General features: G+C 28.0%; 1 protein-coding gene across 7 annotated transcripts in view; it reads left to right on the forward strand.

The window, feature by feature from the left end:
• Positions 1-25,737, forward strand: part of LOC143202611 (alpha-tocopherol transfer protein-like) — a 58,977-nt gene that overhangs the window by 25,535 nt on the left and 7,705 nt on the right. Inside the window, exon 1 of one of the 7 annotated variants that reach the window (XM_076414254.1) lies at positions 1,511-1,634. The exons of 4 other annotated variants lie outside the window; for them this stretch is intronic. In XM_076414254.1, coding sequence (XP_076270369.1) covers positions 1,598-1,634 — 37 coding nt within the window. In that variant the 5' untranslated portion in view covers positions 1,511-1,597. Of the gene's footprint in view, positions 1-1,510; positions 1,635-16,971; positions 17,118-25,531; positions 25,656-25,737 lie in introns of those variants that run through there. 2 more of the 7 variants (XM_076414255.1, XM_076414257.1) reach the window with 2 other exon arrangements.

The following is a 25,737-nucleotide window of genomic DNA, read 5'->3' on the forward strand; positions in this document are numbered from 1 at the left end:
GATCTAGAGCATTTGATGGAAATATTCTGTTATTAACGTATAACGTATAACGTATTATGGTATAACAGTTGTATTTCATTATTCTACTTCATAAGTAAATCAAGTAATATTGTCAGCAAAAAGATAAATTTATTATTGTTTTGTTTAATTTGATTTCTACTAATTCCCTTCCTCAATTTTGTTCAATTAACCAGAAAGATTCTTTTCTTTTTTGCAAAATAAATAAATAAATATTAAATAGTACTATATGATTTTCAGCAATATTTTTCGTTGAATTAAATATTAAAAATAAAATTTTATAAAAGCGTCATACACCTTAAGAAATAATATATTATTTACATCTCAATAAAATTATGCCATCTATTGCAGATTTCCTTCATTTTATTAATAGTCAATTTAATAAAAATCCATTATAATTAAATACCGTGCCTAATATGAACTTACTGTAAGCTTCATAAATTATTTCTAAAATTGATGCTTAAGCTATAAGGAAGTATGTCCACTATATACAAATAATCATAATGATTTTTTTATATTTTAGTTTTATAGCATAATAAAACTAGCACTATTCTGATTGGAAACTTTATTTTGCTTTATTTTTCTGTAATATTATTAGCGCGGTTATATATAAAAGCCTTTATTTTAAAGAATGGCATTGCATTTCGGATAATTCGGTAAAATCGCATATATAACAATCTGTGTCCTTACTTTACGGTTTTATATAACGTGCTGTTTTTTTCGTGATTTATTCAGACGTTAGAGAGAATCGATACTAGTGAGAATTCACAAAAAATCACTGTTTTAGATTGAAAAGTTTAATAGTTTCTGTATGTTTTATATTATCGGGTGTGTGATATTAAAAATATCTTTAAACAATGCCTTGTAGCGAGATAATAATTGTTCCTATTCCAAATTGTAAGTATTTTTCTATTTTATTTAGTAATCTTAATTGTGATGTATTGTATTAATGGAACATGTCAATTGGTTTTCAGATAAAATAAGGAACACTTTTTTTATCTGCTTTCTTTATTTTTAAATGATTACTTATCATTTTAAAAAATACATAATTACAATAGAAAGTTTTAACACGTATTTAGCACATTAATTAATTAGTTACAAATGATATTATTAAGTTTAAAAACATATTTGCTTTTATATGTAGTATGTAAACATTTTTTTTTCATGTTATTTGATCGACAAGCTTGTAGATACTTCCAAGATACCCATATGGAAATTTTATTAGACTTACCATTTATGGATCAGATATAGGTTTTTATATATGTTTTTATTGTCTTAATAACTGCCAAATTAGGGTCAGTTTGTGCGAAATAACTTGAAACAATATGCCGTTAAAAGACACGTCCCAAAACCATAACTGCGGACACCTATTTAATGGGTGGCATCATGCGTTCTTGGTATAGCTTAATTGCTTGGTTTATATAAAGATTAATGTTTTAGGTGCCGATTATCATTGATACTGTATCATTGAACTTAATCGCATTTATTGTTCGTTACTTTAGGGTGCTGTTTTTATTTTGATTAATTTAACACGGGTAATATTTTTACATGTAAAGTAATACCAACAACTACTACAATAATGCCGCAGATTGAAATAGTTTGTGTATATAACAAATGTAAGTATTGGTAATCTTAAAACTTTTATTATTAAACTCTTATTTTCTATATTGAAATGGAAAAATATTTTCCAAAATTCTGTTCGCTTTAAAAAAAAAATTGGTTTATATAATCGGTTTCCGTTCAATTCTGAAAGTATATTTAATTCTTTTTTTACACATTTGTGTTAATTAGAAGAAGTTTTTCATTCGCAATACAGTACTCATATAATGTTTATACTTCTTAAACGCAAACCAACGGACGATTTATCTGACTTTGAATACTTTTTTTTTTTGGCTCAGGAACCAATTGGAAATTATTTTCATAGACTTGGCCTTTCACATAACAGCTAAGTCTAACAGTATCAAGCTATATGATCTTGGTAATCAATTAACATCTTCGTATGTTGTAATAATTCTCCCAAAAAATATATAGTGGCATTTGGTTTCTGTATTTTTGGCACTCCATATATGTTCAATCAATAATATTTTCATAAACACCACTTTATTTTCTGCTTAAATTCTTATGAAAGTTGACTAATAGAGATATCACTTTTCAACCACACTTTAATATATTAGGTTGGATGCGTCAGTAATTTTGGGTTTTCACAAATTTTGTGTTTTTATGACGTTGAATGAAGATTAGCGTCAACATTTTTACCAATATCAATGTTAAAGATGAACCTCGCCTTTGTCCATGTGGCCTATGGTGGAACAAGTCGATAAAATTAATAAATACATCGGGATGGACAGACATATTTCATTTCGTAACTCGATACTTGGATTCCATATGAATTAAAACTGAGAAACATTAGTTATTTTTTAATGAATTATTATGGACAATGACAAATGATTTTTATATGACAATAATATACGAAAATGTCATGATCGAAGGTCTGACAAGTTTCACTAGAGGTCGCAAAGCCATGAAGCAACTGGTGAGATTGGGAAGGAGTTGTTCATCATGGGCTGCTCAGACCTGACTAAACCACAAATTCAAATCTCTAGCATCAACAGTTAATAGCTATAAACTACAAACTTGCTGATTTACTGTTAAAATGTATACGTCAAACGTGATTATTATAAACATTAATTAGTTACCTATTACTGGGCTTTGAAGCATATGCCTCCAATTCGATATTTTTTTTGATTTCGTTTCATTCGTCAGTACCACATATAATGAACATTGATTGATTAATTTAATTATTGAATTAATTAGAATCATTTTAACTATTTTATCACTAACAATAAAATAATAAAATATATACTTACTAATATAATTTGGTAACTAAAATTATATGTTATTACTTGAATTCAAATCCATTTTTTATGTATTCTTTTTTTTAATGCATGAAAAGAGATTTCCAATTCATTCTTCAAGCACCATAAATGTCTTAGAAAACATTTTTTTGAATATTTTAAATGACGAAGCAATACATACAAATCGTCTTTTGTATGTGTTTATGTGTCTTCATTAAATCAAATGCACTAATATACTACAGCAATGATAATATATATTTTTATATATAACATAACTGGTTAATTAATAAATAAGTACTTATTGGAAATGGAAAAATTAGTTAACAATGTACAACAAGTAGTTGTCCTATTAGTCTTTGTCAGTTCAACTTGTGGAATTCTGTGTATAATGTATCCGTTCGCATAATGATATTTTGATAAAATAATTCAAGAAATCTTGTGATAAGAGCCCAAACTGAACATTTTATCATTTTTCCTTTTATTTTGTATATAAAAAACAGAACTTTTTAAAACTTATTATAAACAAATAAAGCAATCTTATTAGATATGTAGAGACGTGAGAACTACCACGATGATGAAAAGAAAAACAACAAGCAGTGAAAACAGTTTTGTATATAATGTATTTTTATAAATATGGGCATAATGATCGAAATTATGTTAAAGGAGCAGAAGACTGCTACTACTAAATGCTATATTGAAAATTGCTTGCCTATTATGTATTACCACTGATAAACTTACAATTTTGTTTATAAGTGATATTTTGAGAGTATTCCTGAATATATAAATTGGACGAACAGTGTTAAAACATGCTTTTAAATATATTTAAGACAAATAATCTGAAAACTTGTACTGGCTTTTGTATTCTCACTAATTGCATCTTGTTTGTTCTTTCAAATCTATATTTAACTTTTAAAAATGATGAAATAAAGGAAAATATATCGAATGTATAATTTTTATTACCCAGTTAATTTATATATTTAAAACTCCTTCTCTTTTTCCATCATGCTACTTTGATTGCCAGTTCATAAACTTTAAAACATTTAAGATATTTATAATTTTCTTCAATTGGTAACACACGAGTTCAGGTTAGTAGTACATAAAATAATTCGATTTCAAAAAATTCAACAAGCCACCTAGACCTGTTGTTTCTTAATGATTCTAAGAATGACCATATTTTGATTATGTTTAGTGTGATTGGAGAAAACGCAAATGTTCCTTGAACCGTCTATTTAAAATTAAACCACGTACTTACCTTGGCAAGTTGTGTATAATATATTTCTGTATCATAAAACAGACGGTTCATACAGACCAATAAGAAAACTAATCAATATATGAATTTTTAACATTTTGTGTTAGCAATAAATTAATATTTAATATGTTTTAGTCATTTTGAATTTTTACAGTTATAAAATTAAGTTTTTGTTTTTGTTCTGTACAAAATCTTAATTTTATAACTGTAAAAATATTATATATATATATATATATATATATATATATATATATATATATATATATATATATATATATATATATTATATATATATATATAATTAGATGATATATTTGAAGATAAGTATTCATTGATATTTATATATTTATATTATATATATATATATATATATATATATATATATATATATATATATATATATATTTAATAACTTATATTTTTTATTATATTATGTAATTTAATAATTTATAACCATTATTACATTAACTGCAGAAATACTAAGTAACTACATAGTAGAGATTTGCGTTTCTTGTTCATTTAATATCTATTATATTTAGCTTTCGTTTATATTGGCTATAATCATATATCATGTAATTAGATTACTGGGTTGAAGAAAGGAGGTTATGTTGAATAATAAAATGCATTAACAAACAAATTCCATCATCGGAGAATCCATAAAATATCAAATATTATCTTATCGAAAAACACAACTTATTAAACAACTTTTATTCCTAACCAACAAAACCTTTTAACCGATTGATGGAATTTATTGAATAAAACACATATAAATATTTTGCATTAACACTAATAAACTTGTTCTATTTTCCATTGCTTTATAGTATTATAATTATTTACTACCAGTCTTTCGTTAATTATGCTATCTCTTTAGGATTTTTGTTTCTAGGTTATGTGTTTAAAATTGATACTAATTGATATATAAATAAATAATATTAATTGATCTCTCTCTGGCCTCGTAATATGTCTAGGTTAGATTGTGTAACGGATTGTTATTGATTCCAAATAAGTTGACATCGTTTGTAATTTAATTAATATTTCGTAATCTCCCTACTTATCATATGCATATTTTATGATATTGTGAGTTATGCGAGCTATTGAAAGATACTTGAAATGATAATATTGTGTTCATTGTTAAATGTACTATCTTAAAATATATATTTAAACGTCGTTAGAGGGTTTAGCTAATATTATAATCTGATTAGCGAATTTATCAATGATAAAGTAATATCTAATCTAAATATGATATGAATAAATATTTTAGAAACTAAACCTCCACTCCCGAAATCTCACCATATTTTGTTCTAACATTGGAGCTCATCTAGGCCTCAGACTCTCAGGATATAAATGACAGTAACATAAATATTGAATTATTTAAATTTTGATTTTATTGATTTTCCAGGAAGACGAAATATTTTTTTGTATTTTAGTAGTATTTTTAATTATATATATAAGAACTCCTCATAGATATGCGTTGTTAGAAATAGTATAAGAACTAATCATAGAACGCTTAAAATTGTATTTTGGACATACACTGCTTTTATTGTTTGATTAAGGAAATGTACTGTTGAAGCTGTACAGTTAAGTTAAGTTTATCATATGTTTGTTACGTTTTGTGATATTGTCTAATGTACAATATACACTAATGTACGCTTTCAGGAAAAACCAAACTGGAAAAGAATGAATTGTAAAACTTATTCTTTAAAAATCTAGCTCAAAGTTTCAAAGAACTTTCAGACAGCTTACTAAGATCCAAAAGGACAGAAAATTAACACAAATTGACTGAGAATGACATTTCGAACAGTTTCAACATCATGATTTCATTACTTGATATAAAAAAGGGCCTGAAAAAGGGATCTATTGCGACCATTCTAAGTATCAAAAGTTATAGTGGACTAACACGCCGAAGTGGAATATTTATGACCGTAAAGTTCTGCTGATACATAATCCATATGGTGGAATCAGCAAGGTGTTGTGTATTACGAGCTGCTTAAACCTGAGTGTTACTAGAGAAATACATCCACGTAAATTGAACAAGTCAAATGATGCATTGTTGGAAAAACGCCAGCAATAGGGAGTAACAGACCATGTCATCAATGTATGACAACGCTGGTGCACAAGTTGTTATTTAGATTAATGCAGCACGATTTGGCCAGCTTACAGTTTCGAAATGCTGTCAAAAAAATGGAAAAGAGGTGTGGAAGAAGATATGTTTGATTAACATTAAAATTAACAGAATACATGCAAGTACTAAATACTACTGGAACTAAGTGTGTTATTAGTATTTTGCAGAAAGTATTCAGTGGTGTTATTAGACGATATACATTTATCGATTGGTGTTTAACAGGTGATGACAAATATATTGCCTTTATTTGGCTAATTATATTATTTATATTAATTATATTATATTATATTATTTAATGGCCAGTATCGCTTTTACAAGTTACAATTTTTTTTTTCTGTGAGAAAATAGTTTGCCACAAGAACAAGTGTGTTTCCATCCCTAGACATATCAAAATGTATATATTTGTAGAAAAATAATTTTTCTGCTAAAGATGTATTACTATAATCAGCATATTCTTAGCTAATAGTGATCAACTCATGAACCACAAAAAGTTCATTATTTTTTTTATTACAGTACTTATATTGCATTATATTTATTACATATATATGTACATTTTTAACATATGACCCACACTATATAATATGAATACGTAAAATATTTATAAATGAGCTCTTTAACTCTTGTATTTGTAAAATTGAGGTCACCATTACGTTACTCTTACTATTTTTCAACTAAATATTGAATGTTGTAAGAAATTGTCAGTTACAATGTTCATAGAATACTGATTACGCTATTTAAAATAATTAACATTTACGTTAATTTTTTTAAATGGGCATAAACTGATATAAATCGCCAGAAGTGACCTTTTTAGTGTGCTGGTTTGTATATATTAATTAAAATTATCTAGTATTTTCGTTAAATAGCCATTAAAAAAATCGTTTTTTATCGCGATTTCGAATACTGCTGGTCAGGGATGTAAATTTATTTTGTGACTGTCCATAAGGCAATAATATTAAATCCGATAAGGAAAGTTATCCCAGTTACGCCTAAAATATAAATAATATCTACCATTTATGATAAATATTAATGTAAACTTGCTATTCAAGTTCTAAATACAGAATGAAGACAAAGAATATTTTTGGGTATAATTTTGTTACGATTATCTATTAATTCCCAAAACCAAGTTAGTAATCTCTTTTTCTTGCTAACAGCTCTGTTTCATTCCCAAGATGTTGTCCCTTTTTTCCATAAGCATCAGATATATGAAGTCTAAGAATTTTTTCGAAAGCATAATAAAAATTCAATACAACCATTTTAAATTTTTCTACTTTTATGAAATATTTTCTCGTGTTGTAATTTAGGAGATATGACTCTTTTAATGTTTTGCATCATTCCTATTAAATTATTGAATGATCTGAAACTATGGAATATTTTTGGCTCAAACTTTTTATGAAATATTTAAGACATTATTATAAATAAAATGAACAAATATGAACAAATAGTTTTTATTTCAGAAGTAATAGGCAAATATTTTCTAGTCACATAGTTACTCCAATAGTGGTGAATTATAAAGCCTTTTCCCTTTAATTTATTCATATTTACGAAAGATGTAAATTAATTAGCAAATTTAGCTGTGATGTTTTAATTGTATCAGGTGCTTACAAGTATTCTAATATTTTTTTTAAATTAGAAAAAAACCCTTATTACGATAAATTGGTAAAATATATGTTAATAAAAATATTTTCCATTATCTTCAACAAAATTTTTCATCTTTCTGGTAACATGGTTATACCGTATCGAAAGAACGATTTTAATCCACATCATGACATCTTTCTTGTGTAGTTTACCTTCAAATAATCTCATAAAATAATAAAAATGACGTTTAATGACGTGATCTATAGGGCCAATCAATCGAAACTAGAGGTTATACGACCAAAAAGGTCTCATACATTGATTGAATTGTTTATTAACTGAATTTATGGGCAGTGGGTATAGAATCACCAGTATTCCTGAATTTTCTAATTGTCCTCTTCACAGTTGAAGTCGAACCAACAGTGTGATTGCATTTTGTGAGCAGCATCTTTCATTATTTTTAAAATATTATCAAATAAATTATTAACAATGAAAATTCCATTTTACCTATTATTGTCTATTACTCTATTTTTTCTAACCGTAAACTGTCTGGTGTTAAACTATTTTTTAGGGTTATACTTTACCATACCACACTAATGGCGGCAAATTTAAATCATAGATAAATTTGTGCTTACCATTTAGGTTGACCAGCAAAATGTTAGTATGTTCATAAACATTTTTGTCATTAGCTTGTCTCCATTTTAGTATTATTTATTTATCTCCATTAAGAACGTTTATATATTATTGTACTGTTGTAGCTATTTTATTTTACTTTTAATATAAAACTTTATAACCACAAAATAAATAAGAAAATATAACAAGAAGATGATTTATTGTTGTTTACTGTTTATGAATACAATATACATTAAATTGAAAATATGTTTAGGTAGATATGATTTAGATCTATAAAAAACATAAATAACTAAAGATAAAAGCATAAATATTGCGACTTCAATAGAATATATAACAAATCTTTTTAAAACCAAATTAAATACAAAACGAAACAAATAAAAACTGTTTATGGTAAATGACTAGTTTTTTATAAGACTGAAAGAAATAAAAAAGCAATTTCGTCACTGCTGACGTACAAAAATTTGCATTTTGGGATAAATTTGTATGTCTTTGAATAAAAACCAGATTGTATCAAATCACTATAGTTATTATAATAATACATTATTAAAATATCGTATTATATTCGTGGAAGTTTAATTTTATGTATGCACATAAAAGATTAATTGACAGAACTACTATTTGTTATCAAAAACTAAGACAACGGAAGTTTCGTGATGTAATTAATTGATAATTAAAGTAACTATGACATCGACAACATATTATTATAAACGTATTATGATTTATACTATGTAATTTTGTAATAAGAGTAGAAAAATTTAGACATTCTTTAGATTTCAACAATAATATTCGACTTATGTTACTAGCAATGTTGAAAATTCAAATTTATTTAAGATCGACAAATATATTCATTTCAATTAACAAGTGGCTTGTTTTAGCAACTATCTCAATATTCAATAATGACGTCAACATATTTTTTATATCTATAATATTACACAGAATACTTGTTTGGGTTTATTATACCTTAAAACAAATTGTATTGTAATTTTGTGTTTTACACACTTTGAATTGTCTTGTCTTCAGCTATAGGTGTATTTTATTATAAGGTGTATTTGGAGGTTTGATGCTGTTATTGGATCTTTGTGAAATGTTAAGATCTACTGTATATAGGAACTACAGTATCGGGCTACTACAGTATCGGGCTACTACAGTATCTCATTTCAAATTTCTTGTCTTGTTTTATAGTGAAATGTCTATGAATATCAATACTTTTGAAAAATTTCATGGAACCTCTTCATACCTATTATTAATTGCTCATACCTGTATTACGTATATATAGGTAAGAAGATTTAGCAACAACAAAAACAATTAGGGTTGTAATGATGCCACTTCTGGACTCTTTTTTTTATCTACTAGAACACCTAAATATTATTTTTCTTATTACATTTCCTTTTTTCAGTATTTTGTACCCAATTAATCTTTGTAAAAAAATTGTCATTTGTATACATATATTTTACCAATTAATAAAGAAGTCTAAAGATAGCTTCCCAGAAAAACGAATTAAAATAAATTCCTGGTACCGTTAAATAACATTTCTAATAATTTTTGTTTGCAATGTTACCTTTATATGTGATATTTCTTAGTCTTTTTGGTGTTATTCTGTCAACTGAAACATGTTTAAGGGTAGAGTTGTTGCCCACCAAGGAAAATATAGACATTTTAAGAAATATCGATATATTGGTTTCAATATTTTAAAAAAAAGTCGATATATAGATATATGGGAGAAAAAAAAACTATAATTTGATAATACACCTTTACAATTAAGTATCTAAAATTACGCTTAACCTTTTAAATTAAATACACCTTTAAACAATTTACAATATAATATTAAATGGTTTTTTAGAATGTTTAAGAAATATAATTAATTTTTAAAAAAATATATAGGTCAAAAAATTATCAGTTTGAATTTGATATAATTGAGAAAATATAACTAGTAATGTAAATTAATTAAAAAGATGATAATGTGCAGCAGATTTTATAGGCTTGATTAAGTTTGACATACACTTCTAGATACTTCTTTATAAACTATGGACAGGATTTTACGGTGTAGAATTTTAAAACTGTATTTTTCTAAAGTGGAAGATTTTTGCGACTCATAATGGTCATGTTCGTGTAGTCATAGGTTCTTCTGTTGATATTAAACATGATTCTCGCTATCATCTTTATTCTATTTTCTATTAATGATAATATAATGACTAAATGTTTGGAATTTGGTTTTAAATTCTCGTCTATTTCTCAGTTATATTTAATATTAAATGGTTTTTTAGAATGCTTAAGAAACATAATAATTTTTTTAAAAAATATGTATAGGTCAAAGGAATATCCGCCAAAAATATTGATATTTTTTCTGCATCCCTAGTTAAGGGTATGCCCATTTAAGTTCTCAGTCTATATTTTTTTGTTTTGTGGATATGATAGAAGTAGTAAAATTCGATTTTCAGTTTTAATATTAATGAAAATTTAGAGCTTCACGAATTTATTGAGTACGACATTATTGAATTTATTAAACTGGTGATATGATATCTATGTATGATACAAATTACGATTATTCGAACTGATGATATTTGTTTTACGAGCAGTAATTGAAATAATTTATTATAAGAAACATTAATAAAATATCGCCGATTATCTATTGATCATCATTAAATTAGAAACTTGTTGAGTAACATTACATTTGTCATTACGTGTACTTTGTTGGTATATTTTTTTAAATTGATGTAAATATAATGCAAATATACCACCCATTACAAAGCAATTTAAAACGAGTATCTGCGGTAGTTCGGCGACTATTATAATATTTATCCTTTATTATTGTTATCGTTAGTAAAGAATTTAAATGACTCATTAAATATGTTTTGTTCTAAAATAAATGAAAGGAATTAAGGAAATCGTCGATCACTTGATATATTACAAGGTTGTGTAATATTTAAATTTTGATCTTCGAACTCTCAAATATAATCACACTTCTTTGTATTAGAAAAAATGTGTTTACTTTAGTTTTATATATTATTTTACATTTAAAACGGGGATATCATTGACGACTGAAGTGGCCTTTTTTAACATTTATACCTGATCCTTGCATTTTAATTATATTATATAATTATAATTTTTATCTAATATAATTGAAGCTTGATTGAAATTTTAAAATTATTTAAAAGAAAAATCATCAATTTGAATTTGATATAACTGAGAAAATATATCTGGTAATGTAAATTAATTAAAAAGATAATATTGTGTAGCAGACTTTATAGGATTGTTTAAGTTTGACATAAACCTCTAGATATTTCTTTATAAACAATGGACAGGATTTTACGGTGTAGGATTTTAAAACAGTATTTTTCTAAAGTGTAAGATTTTTGCGACTCATAATGGTCATGTTCATGTAGTCATATGTTCATCTGTTGATATTAAACATGATTTTCGCTATCATCTTTATTCTATTTTTTATTAATGGTAATATAATGGCTAAATGTTTGGAATTTGGGTTCAAATTCTCATCTATTTCTATTAAATTACAGTTTAGACACAGGTACTCTTTGAGGTAATGCAATTACCAACATTTATTCACTTACCACGTTAAATTAACCTCGACAGGCTTTAGAAATTCTGGTTTTATTCATAATACACCGCCTCTTGTTTACGCCTCAAAAGACCTTATCAGTCTTACCGATTTTGTTATCATAACTGTAGAGCTGTCACAGTATATATATATATATATATATATATATATATTCTTTTCTCATCGCCTATTATAATGTTTCAGGCAATGAATAACAAAGTAATAAGCGTGTATATAATAGAGCATTCAAAATACAAGCTTCCACTAGTATTTAATGAGCTTTCGGACCGTATTTATTCAAATAAACAAAAATAACAAATTATAGACCTTTAAAATACTATAGTCCAGTTTTAGCAAGTAAAAACACTAATAATGACGGGAAAAATGTCACTAGTTGAAGACAAATGTTAAAATTCTAGACCATCCTCATAATACTAAAATAAAAACCAATAATCATTCATTCGGTATGAATTTCAGGTGTCTAGTAGCTTCCCATTTACTATTATTGAATTAATCATTATATACAGACTCTAATAATGGAACGACAAAAATTACATTTTCGTACTTTTTATTTTTGTTGTTTTATTTCAAAAAATCTGCCGAAGCCCATCAAGTAAATTTAGAAACTTATGGTCATATCCCAATTTTCAGTTCTGGTTTCAACTTTTTTTAAAATAATGATTTTGACTTGTAACTACTACCGGAATTACTAGGTTATCATAAAGTCTTACTGTACATATTGTGGAATCAGTAAGGGGTGTTATATTACCACCTGCGAAACCGAATGAAACTATTGCTGCTGATCTACAGACGTCAGTTGAAGTCATTTCAACAAATTAAGCAAACCCATCATCTAGCAACAAATCATCCACTTTGTATGACAAGATTCGGCTACACCTTGCAAGAATTGTGAAGTTAAAAGAGATGCGATGAACAGTTGCAGCTTGAATGGGAAGTTCTGCCGCCTTCTGATTAATACTTGTTCATATCGATGCAGTATGGCTTAGCTGGCACACTGGTTTAAAATGGTGAATAAGTGCGAAAATCTGTCTATGATTGGGTAGTTGTAAAACCAATATCTTTTTTTTGGGAGACTATTGCCTTGTTTCCCGGAGAATGAGAAAAAATTGTAGGAAATGATGAAAAATATTTGATTATTAACATGTCAATTGAAAAGTCCCCGGCCTGACACACAGAATCCATATGTTTTTAGTTAGCGCTACTAGAATTAAATCCATATGTTTTTTAGTTAGCCCTAACCATCAAAAGATGCGTTTATAAATTTGACAGCTGTCGGATCATCAGTTTGTGAATTATAGAATTTTTAGTGAATAAACTTTTATTATTGTGAAAAGAATGGATAAAAAGGAATTTCGCGTGCTGATAAAATTTTGCTTTTTGAAGGGAAAAGATAAGAAAAGTAGAAGCAAAAACTTGGCTTGGTGAGTTTCCGGACACTACCTCAAGAAACTCAACCATCAAAGATTGGTATGCTAAGTTTAGACGTGGTGAAATGAGCACCGAAGACGGTGAACGCAGTGGACACCCAAAAGAGGTTGTTACCGACGAAAACATTTAAAAAATCCACAAAATGATTTTGAATGGCCGTAAATTGAAGCTGAGTGGAATAGCAGACACTCTAAAGATATCAACTGAACGTGTACGTCATATCATTCACGAATATTTGGGTATGAGAAAGCTCTGCGCAAAGTGGGTGCCGTGCGAGCTCACTTTTGACCAAAAACAACAACGAGTTGATCATTCTGAGCAGTGTTTGAAGATGATCAAGCGTAAAAAACCCGAACTTTTGCGTCGATACGTGACAATGAATGAAACATGGCTCTATCATTTCGCGCCGAAGTCCACTCGACAGTCGACTGGACACGATGAACCTCCTCCAAAACCTGGGAAAACGCAACAGTCGGCTGGCAAGGTTGTGGCGTCTGCATTTTGGGATGCGCATGGAATAATTTTAATTGACTGCAGAAGAAAGTACTGCTTCACCAAGACAATTCGCCGTGTCACAAGTCATTGAAGACGATAACAAAAATTTATGAATTGGACTTCTAATTGCTTCCTCATCCACCGTATTCTCAAGATCTGGCACCCAGTGACTATTTTCTGTTCTTAAAAGTGTGCTCGCTAAGAAGAAATTTTTCTCGAATGAAGAGGTCATCGCCGAAACTGAGGCCTATTTTGAAGCAAAAAACAAATCGTACCACAAAAATGGTATCGAAAAGTTGCAGGATGGCTATAATCAGTCTACCACCCTTGAAGGGAGTTATGTTGATTAAAAAAAACTAATTTTGCCAAAAAAATGTGTTTTACTATAGTAGACCGGGAACTTTTCAATTGACATGTTATATATCATGTTATATATCGGAATATAAGTATCTTAAACTTATCGTATATTAATAGAAAATACGTGATTTTTAGTCAATACAATATTTCCCAGAATTTACTGTAACCTAATGGGACTATGATATATGTTCGAATGGAAATATTTCTGTAAATGTTGAAAATAATTAAATACTAGTTGTCGTTTATATAAGATATATAAGATATTTACGATTATTTACGCAGTTTAGAGGGCTTCCTTCATACCAAATTTATTAATATCAACATTTATTTAACATACTTACATTTTCTTAGTTTCAAAATATAATTCTCTAAAGGCTTTACTATAACTGTGGTGGTCGAAATTCAGCCACATTTGATTAAGTTAACAATATTTTTCTCATAATAGAGTAAAGGGAATAATTTAAAAATGATATTTTAATGTTACTAGATCCTGTTTTCAGAGTACTTTCAACATAATATCACAAATATATGTAATATATAACATTAATTAAAATAAGTCTTGATAAGTTTAAATTACTACACCTCTGAATATTATAGCGAAGTATCGTAAGTAAGATTATTTTCAGAACTGTAACAACTTCAGAGCACCAAATATAAGTATACATGATCTTTCTTTACTTTTATGTTATAATTATAAATATGGAATAATAAATGAAGTAATATATGTATGGATATTAAAACAACACAATTAGATTATTTATTTGTTACAATTTATACATATATAATAAAGGAGTGTATTTACAATCATAAAATGAACTCTTGATTTTTTAAAGCTTAGGTCCATCATATAAGTAATCAAAATAATTGATATAAAATTAAAATAATAAATTATCATATGGTCACATATCTTATTACATTAATCGTTGCATACCATAATATTTATAAACGCTAAAATGTTTACAAATTTACTGTTAATAATTCATAATTTCTTATATTTTTCCTGTGTTCCATATATGTAAATTATGTAGTTAATTTTAACTGCATATTTTCATTACTTCATTTATTCATATAATATTCATCTTTTATCCATATTTCTCACCTAAAATATATATTTCAAAAACAAAACATATACCAATCTTATTAAAAAAATAATTTCGTTTCCGAAATTTTCAAATAAAACGCATCATTCTTTGCTTATTTAATCCTCTCTTCAATCTCACCCTTGCAGGTAGCTCATCTTTAATTTGCCTTCTATTACTTCGTTTATCTACTTCTTTCTACTTTGTCTAATGTCCTACGTGGAAGCCAACAACTCACCAACAAATGAGGAATTAAAATTCTATGAAACTATTTTTCTTTAATTATTAATATTCTTTAGAATATTTTTTTAACTCTTGAAACAGAAATTTGCAGGGCATTTATTAATAGTGTTTAGTTAAGAAATGCACTTACGAATATTAAAAACATCAGAAATGAATCAGAAGCTAATACCACTAAAACTTACACAAATATCTTAATAACCTTTAGAATTACCTCTAGTACAATGATATACTATGTCTCCAGAGCCATATCACTTTCTTAGCTGTTTGCTGTTCACAAGACATAAAATTATATCTAAAGCTAATTTCGAAATATAAAATCTCTTGTAAACAAAGTTTCCCATATTTTTTTCTCACAGCTATATATAATTTCCCGCCAACATTTTGAGGTACAACGCTGCCAGATTTTGATTTTAAAAATTACGCGTCGGTGGTTCATCAGAGCCTAATATATTTCTTTATGTTATGTCGCCGATCTGACCGCTATTCCTGGTTGCTTGATTTTGGATGTATTGAAAATTATATGTTGTAGCATATTACTCAAAAAAATTATGGCTAATAATGATTTCCCAATATATGATTTAACCGTACCAAATTTCAAGGGTCCAGGTATCCCCGTTTTCACGAAAAAGGGAGGCAAACATTTTGTTAAGCCTTTTAATATATAAAGTTTATTAAAAGTTATTTTGTGCATACGTCATCTAAATTTGTGACGTCAAAACGACACAATGTTGCCGCATCAACTCTGAGTTTTAGTTCAGTTTGGTTTTAACATACAACAATGTTCTAATCGAAATAAAATAATTGAACAAAATTGTTATCAAATATAACTTATTTTAACATTGCAGTACATCTAAAAACTAGTTAATTATACAGCCGCAATAGTTTATAGGTTAGAGTTATAATGTCCATTACTATTGCTTTCAAGAAATTTGCATACATCCGACAACCAGACGACTTTGACAGACTCATTCGTTTACGAGTTCGAACAAATCAGACAGCGTTCGGTCTCTTCTTAACTAGAATAAAATTAATTTACAATTTGCGGCAGGCCATACATTAAACATCTTGACGTTTGTACAAAAAAACTCTGAATAGACTATAGATATAGTATGTAGTTTTATCAATAATGTTATGAAATTTAGGTATATAAAGAAACATTACTTTAAACAGATGTTCCATATTTTTCTTAAAAACAAAAGAACTTAACTGAAACTTATTTAGCTGTACAGTTCTGTCGTTCGTGTTCCATCAGAAATATGATGTTTTCGTCGCTCAAGATTTTAAGGTTGATGCGCGCCATCGAAGGTCACAATACTAAGGTCTCAGACCTGCATATACACCTTCTTTCGTTCCGTTTCAGTCAGTTTTCAACAACTATTCGATAGGTTATTACCGCGGGACCCAACCGCTTAATTATCGGTTATTATTTTTTATATAGTTAACGCGCTTACTGCATACAACGCATACAAAATGCCATCAAAAGAACTAAGTAAGTTTTCATTCCTATACATCTTATTTTATTTATTCTAATATGTCTGTATTTTGTTTTTTATTAACTAATACAAGTGGTTAAATTAAATATCATTCATTGGTGTTCCTTACTTTGTTGGTTTAGATTTATTAAGAGAAAAACATTAATTAAAACATAATTAATTAATTACTATTTATTTTAAAATAATTTCCATGTACTTTAAACTAAATTTTAAATATGTAATAAGCAATAAAATTAAAATAATCACATTAAAAAATAAAACCCACTTAATAATAAATTTTATAATTATATTGACATTGATTTGATGAATTATTAAGACAATTTCCATTCAGATTTCCATAACAAGTTAAACGAATATACGAAAATCGAACAAATCAATATAAAATCGGCGAAAAACTAATATTGGTATAATTTTTGTGTCATTACATAATGTCTTGCTAGTTCTATATACTTTCCGAGGCGCTTCTCCTACCTTTTCTAATAACATATAATTAAAAATATAAGATGAAAATAAAAAGAACAAACATAATTTGTCTTCGAAAGGTCCTCAAAATAGAGGATAACCTTCTAGCGGTCTACGTAAACCGGTACCCGCTAACAACTTTTCTGTGTTAAAATTTAGTAGGGAAACTAAAAAGGTTACTGAGGGATATATCCGGTGGATGCTGTTTAAGAACTCTGTTTTAATTTTTTTTGCCATGGGAACTACAATGACGCGTTCTAAAAAGTACAGTACAGTAGAGTTCATCCTTATGACTAATGTTGATTCTGACATTTTGAGCATCAGATACCGATAGATAATTGTTAAGGATTTCTACCATATATTAAGTTTTTTCTTTAATAACGCGGAAATAAAATATTATTAAACTTTTGATGATTGATGGAATTTTAATCTATTCCATTTCTTGGATTCTTTGGTGAATTTAGCAATAGTATTTTATTACGTAGCACACGATCTCTTCATTGATATCTTCAATTTGTGAAGCTTATCAAAGATTAACGTGTAACTAAAGAATCTGATAAAAATCTTCAAGATAGAAGCATGTATTTGGCTTTGTTAAGTCAATATGTTAAGTGGTGCGATTGAAATCATAAAATCATATTCGACTTGTATGCACTTATTAACTACTATAATCATAAAATAGAACGGAGCAACTGCGTTAAATACAATGGGTGAATGATGCTCATGGATATAATTAGTGTTTGTGATTCTCTGTAGTATAGATCTCTGTTACACCAGTAGCCAGGCTGAGTCAGATTTCTTCTACGATAATTTCTAAGTTGATCACTTGACATTTGGTAGATTTAATGTCAAGAAAAATATCCACAAATAACCTTTTTTGTGGATAATAAATTTTCGCAATCGCTAATTCTACTCTTTGAAATGGTTCCACAATAAATCGAATTCTGGAATGACATTTCAATAGGACGATGGCTTATTATGATGGAGGAATACTGGGAGTGATTTTGGGTCTATTATACAATGTTTTAAAAATAATATACATGTTATGTCTATTACTTGTCAATCATATAATCTACGAACGTATCGGTAAATACACGTGCGGTCTAACCGTCTGTTCGCCTCATCAAAGTACTGGAAAACTTAATTCTGAATGATTTTGTAACAGTTCATTCGATGACTGAGTAGAAACTAGAATAGAAATAAAACAAAATACATTAAAGAACTATTTTGGTCTTGAAATAATTCCTCACAGCACTTAATTTGACAATTCGAAGTAATATTTTGTAATTATGTGCGTAAATAGCGCGTTATAATTATTTTTGTAACCAATTAACTATGATTTATATAATTACTGGGTAATTTTATATAAACATTAAAAATACATTTTTTCTGCCGTTGGACCAAGGACCGTCACAGGTTTGAACAACGAGTTACAAAGTCCAGATTGAGAGTTAGATCATTTCTTTGCATAAACAAGTAATCATACGTAAATAATGATGACATATTTCAATATTTTTATTATATCCGATCAGATTTGTTTTTGTTAAATTATCTCTCTTAAATTTTGTGACGATCTGATAATCATTTTTTATTTTTAATAATATTTAACGGCAATTTTAAGTTATTTTGTTAATATTAAACCAATTGTTCGCTATTATCGCTTCAACTACTTATTATTGATTGTAGACCACAATTTTATCAAATTTACGCTCTTAAAAGAATTTTTCAAATATTAAAATGTATAATACGACGTTCTGATTAGTGTAATAATATCATGACGCATAATTATGATTGCTTTCTACTGATAATTTAATAGAAATGCCACAAGAATATTGATTCACATTCTCATGAAAGGAGTTTCAAGCTGTGTGAGTTGTGTATATCGTAAAACAAATTTCGTGTTGTTGTAAACTCGCGTCAAATGCTTGTCATGGTAACATCCGTTTAGATGTACAAATAAGTTTCCACCATTCGGCAAAACAAGTTTGTTTTTATTCTCTTAAAATTTTAGCAGATTTTTGACAACGGCCGTTGAAAGAAATAAACTATATGAAAATGATATAGTAAATGAATTACTCTTTTGAAATTCCAGCGGCTATTTCTCATTCACCAAACCAAACAACATTTAATTATTACTACAACATATTCACTTAGTTATTGGACAGGCCAATAGTTCTTATCGGCCTTGAGTTCAAGTTATTGATTCGTATGTTTCGAAATAATACGTGGAAGATCACTTGTTATAATTGTCAGTTTTCAAATCTTTCAATTTACTTAGTCTGAAAAAATATATTTACTTAGACCTAATTATTTTTTAAGATCCTATTGTGCATTGAACAACTTCTGCTGCTCTCAATTTCACATTCGAAACTATCCTATAGGAGCTTTTGAGAGATTCTCTTAAGTCTGCGATTGTTTATTTTAAAATTTCTGTGCTAGAGAAAGATCGTTTACACAACAATAAAAAAACGGATGACAAAAATAGAAAAAAACAAATTTACCAAAAATATTCTATAACATCAAAGCAGAAAATGAGAAGTAATAAATATGTCAGTTTATTTTGCTTTTATATCCTTTATATTATTTTTACCTTATATCTCTTTTATATTATCCGAATGTTCTTCCGATTGGAAAATTGTATTGAGGCTTCCCATTTAATTTACCTTTCCATGGATAATTTTTCTATAGTTTTAACACATATTACAAAATCCGTGATTACCTACACGAAAAATAACTGCTTCCGCTTACTAATTATTTCCAGCAATGGAACATTAGATGCCTGAGCATTTCATATTGGTGGAGGTGAAGATGAAAATCTTTCAACTTGACAGGTGCAATTGATTGTATTTCAAATGAAATATACGATTTAGTATTTCCATTCCATTTATTATAAATTTTAAAATTTTGGAGACGTATTTCTACTCCCAATGAAATATTTGCACTATGAATTAAAATGTATTTTTAATATTAAAATGTATTCATTCTTCATTAATATTAATATTAAAACACAAAAAAGGTTTGTAATTTGGTGGGGAACGGGTCAGAGATTTTACAGGACTATTATATTAGGCATATATTTGGCATATTTGGCCGTTATCATTATATTTGCCAAACATTCCTGGTATAAATCAGTATAAAAATAAATAATTTTTCCAATGTACTAAAACACGTTCACTAAAATGAAAAGTATTTGATAGCGGAACCTGGAATATGGTATTGCTTGATGCAAGTATTATTTTATTTAGACAACAAAATTAAATTATTGTACCTGCTCTACTTCGATGCACCCATCCACCTATTTCAAACATCACTGCGATTTTTTATTAACTGAACTTTACATTAGATTTTCAAAACAATTTATTTGGCGGCTTGGTGGCGCAATGATAAAGGCGATAGACGCGGGTTCAAATCCTGCTGGGGCATTGTCGTTATAGTTACTTTTGTGATTGTTTAAAATATTATTTATCAACGATTAATGTTCGTTTATTAGTTTCGCTAAAACTCGATAACGGTTGGACCGATTTGGTTTTAAAGTATTTGTAGAAATTCAAGAAAGTCTGGTATGGTAACAATAACAATTGCGAGTAAAATAGTAAAAACAATACATGTTTATTCCCATGCAAAATGTCATTGTCACTGTCACAAAACACAGATAAAAACCGCGATTAGAATATTTGAAATTGAGGATAATTTCTCAATTGATGGGTATTTTTTGATAGATGTATCGATTCGGTAACATTAAAATCAAGTAAAAATAATGATATATATGCCAAATATGATGTAACTATGTGCTAACGGTAATGTCGAATAGTGTTTTAATTAAAGCCGTGTTAAAATTTACCAAGAATAGAGTTGAAGAACTCGTATGTAGTAATTGTTTAGAAAAAATTGCTGTTATTTAGTTACACATTTAGTATGCCAAATCTTTCTCAATTTTAATTATCATCAATACCAAGGAGAAGACCTAACCTGAGTCAATAACTTATAAATTGATTTATGAACAATCCGTATACGGAAATTGATAGGCGTTATGCTCATAATCCAACAGTGAAGCAAACTATTGTTCAAAAACTATCAATATTTCCTCACTAGAAAAACTTATTTAATCAAAATATCCAAATAGCATTGGATCGGATGCCATCTGACAACTATAATATCGTCATGAAGCCTGACAAAATACGCAAGTAGTTTAATTCACTGACAATCAAGAAGTGGCTATTGTTATTGTTGGAGAAAATTTGCAAGGTATAGATCGGTGACAGGAATTTCATCGGGTCATCTAATATTTTAATTAAGAATATATTTATGGATTTTTAAGAGATCGACCACAAGTTTTCGAGGCACTTAATGAAATATGTACTTAAATTACATAACCTCTCAGAAAATAAGTAGATACATGATGGCAACGAATAGAAAGCGCATTCAACACTGCATTCTATAAAAAGAAGGTCATCTTCGGTTCATTCAGGTTTCTTCGATGTCTAATGTATATTATTCTTGGTGTCTACATTTTGTCTTATGATGAATTTATAACTACAAACGTTGCCTTAGAAAGCATCATTAATTGCCGAAAAAGGAAAAGGTTCAAAATAACAACCTCTTCTGGCTTAACGCAAGCGCAATTACAGCTAGGTGTAACCCATATAGATATGTCCAAGTATTTGCTAAGTTTAGAAAATGGGGACAAAGATAAACCGAACACAACCTAACTATTGACGATTCGTTGATTATCTAGAAATAAAACATACGTTTTGTGGAAAATGTAATGGATGGGGAAAAGCTCATCGCTAAATTATACACAAAAGATATTATTGTCATGTATATTTGGTGAAAGGAGCACTTTATTATATACTCCTGGAAAAAGGTTAGACGGTGCTTGCGGAACACTACAGCGAACAATTGGACTAACTGAAAGTATTCAATTATACTGTATACATAAACAAAACTATACATAATATTATTATTTATTAAAATAAAGTCGTATATCTAATAATGTAAATTATGTAAATTGCATCTAGAAAAAAGTCAAATAATTTATGAGTTTCATCTTATTATCGTTAAAATATTTAATATATATAATTATTATGTTGGAAATTTAAATGCCATACTTTAATGAATTATTGCAGCCATGAAATATCAAAATCTTGTTGCACAAGGTTCTTTCTAACATTCGGCAATGTCAGTCATAGCCGAAATTCTAGAAAAAAACAAAGATATTGTGAAATATCATAAATTTAGATCAAATTAATTTGATAATAATTAAATTTTAACCCGAATTTTTGCAATGACCATGGACTGTTTATTCTCAAGTAAAATGGCGAGCTTCAAGATCATTATCTGAAGATATTTAATGTTATTGTTTCTGTTGTATATTTAATAATTTGTAGAAACAATTAAAACAAAAGTAATCAAATAAGGCTTCAAACACAAGAGAAAAGGAAAACAAATTTATCCAAATTTTGGTCCAAGCCAAAATAGGTTTTTATACCTTTCCAGGGGTAAATCTATTATAAAACACTCAAACATCTCACAAACCATAGTTTATCAAACTATCAATTAAAATCAAGTTGCCTAATAACCAAAACTTGATATTGATATGGATAAAAACAAAAACTTTCAGTTTACTTTAGAAGTATTTTATTATTAAGTATTTTAAATACAGTCGACACAATCTTATTCTCAATTACACACTTCAATAGTCACATTTTAAAAGAAAGATTATACGCGGACATACACATACATATACAAACAACGAAAAATAATTGTAGTAAAGCTATTTGTGAGTATCAATCGTACCTTTGTCCGTCAATTTGCATTTGATGAAGAACCGTTGAAGAATCAACTTTCAAAAGGGTAGCATCACCTTTGCTCCAACAAATGCTTATCTTGATAATAAATATAATTACCGCAATTATGTCAGTAAAAAAAACCGGGATTTTGATTTTGATTTTAATCCTTTGTCAATCTTTAAGTCTTACTAAATTATTACAAGGATACAGTACTAAATAATCAGGTTTTACTTGGGAATAACCGTAGATAATCTAACGTCCGGACTTGGTACTCATAATAAGCAGTACATCTCGCTCTAAAAAATAAGAGATCTATATAAATATCTACATATGGAAAAATATAAAATCAAGTGCAAACATTGTTAATTTTTTGGGATTCCCACCAAGGGCACCATGAAATGTGCAGACGTAAAATGTCACTAACAACGTCAAAGAAAAATATGGTTAACCACTGGTTTTCGAGTAGTTGACCCTCCTCGAAATCATACTTGCTCATTAAATATTCCACATTAAGCAACTTAATTAACTAGGCGCGTTAATGACATTTAAATCAATCAGAATTAAAAATACGCGGTATGACCAACTACGTGTTTACTTGCGTAGTGGATTGGGAAATAAATCAATTGTCTAGTTTGAAATTTAATGCATGTATATACATTTGTTGTGTGCATAAATTCTTGCTATTTCACAACAGATGGCTCTACTTAATTAACATAGTTTCTTGCTCTATTAAAAAATATGAAATTTCGTTTAAAAAAATTTATTACTTAGAGAAACTTTTACACCATTATAATTATTAATAAACTTGTTCCCTAATTCTTGATCTGTGTCGCAGGGCCAAAAATGTTCAATAACTCGTGTTCTCCTGCCGATAGTGGAGAACATTTTCAATAGATCCCTGGTGAAAACTGCCTTTGGAGACCTTTTATTTACATTATTAGCACCAGCTATTCACAGACTGACGCGAACATCAATTTACCTTGATTGGTCACATCTGATGTTTTCAGCTAGACTTAAATGTAAATAATCACTCACTCTATTATTCTACTAATTTATTAATTCAACTATTTACACTGAACTAAATCAAGGAGATGGTTTAATTTGATTTCGACTCGACTTCTTGAACATGAATGTTATACCGCTATATTTTCACTCAACGCATCATATCACATGTGTATATTGGACCATAAGCCTTCATGTAGAAAAGAAGGTCCCCAAACTATTGAGAAAATCCCAAACAATAGTTAAAAAATCATTATAGAACTGTGAAAGACTATGACAAACTCTATCTAAAACGATTTATGGAAATTCATTTTAAGGATTGAAAGAATTTTAAGAATTAGAGACAGATAACATTCGGTTGCCTCACAAATCCAGGAGAAACTTGAGTTGTATCTGGCCACATGGTTATTACAAAGTAATACCAAACACAAGAAGAACTTTAGGAATCATCAAATGACAAATCAATTGAAGTCGCTACTTGCTGAGGTCAATAATATTGTATCACATTGTTAGTGATTATAATATTATATATGATATTATGAGGAAAATCGAATGCCAAGCGTTATTTTTGATTAAATAAACTATTAGATGAATTGAATCTAAAAAGTTCAAAGCGGATTTTTTATTCACTTTTTGTTATATTTATTATCTATACTTCCAGAGCTTTAGCAAAATATTTTTAATTTATATTTTATGAAAGGGCTTTAAACAAAAAAAAAACTATTATAAAAAACTAAGAGACGAATGGTTGAAAAGCGATACAAATCGACACCGCGGGTAAAAACAAACCAACCCGTCTCACTCCTACTTAGTACTTAGTACTAACTTAGTAGAAAAACGCATAGCTCGCCTTACGTAACATAAATAACTCAATTTATTTAAATTAAAAGTAAATATGTTTAATTTAAATACATAAAAAATCAAATCACTGTAGTTATATTGTAAAGATACAATCATTCATAATTATTTTACCAAAAAACGAACTTTTGGTCAACTTAATTATGTTTTCCTTTTTTTAGGAATCCCAGGAATTTTTTTATTACCTCCCATCTAATATTTAAACATGATACCAACATGTTTAAGCGTTTCTAAGAAATATGACGCTAGACTTTTAATAAATCATATGTTCAACGGTCAACAAAGTGTTAAAGATAATTGTCAATATTGTTTTAAGGCATCTCGTAATAGATATTTTACCGAAAAAACTATTAATTTTATTTGACTGTCCTGGCCAATAAATTTAATTTATATTCAGTGGCTGTAATAGTTTTAAATGCTGAGGTATGTGGTATTGTTTTAGTAGTAGTATTATTATTTAGTATTATTTGTTTTAGTTTAGCAAAGTTTTAGAAATATGTAAACG

Source organism: Rhynchophorus ferrugineus, unplaced genomic scaffold (genome assembly GCF_030347505.1).
Source record: "Rhynchophorus ferrugineus isolate W39M unplaced genomic scaffold, kcgeb_rfMv2 rfM9, whole genome shotgun sequence".
In the NCBI taxonomy this organism is placed as follows: Eukaryota; Metazoa; Arthropoda; class Insecta; order Coleoptera; family Curculionidae; genus Rhynchophorus; species Rhynchophorus ferrugineus.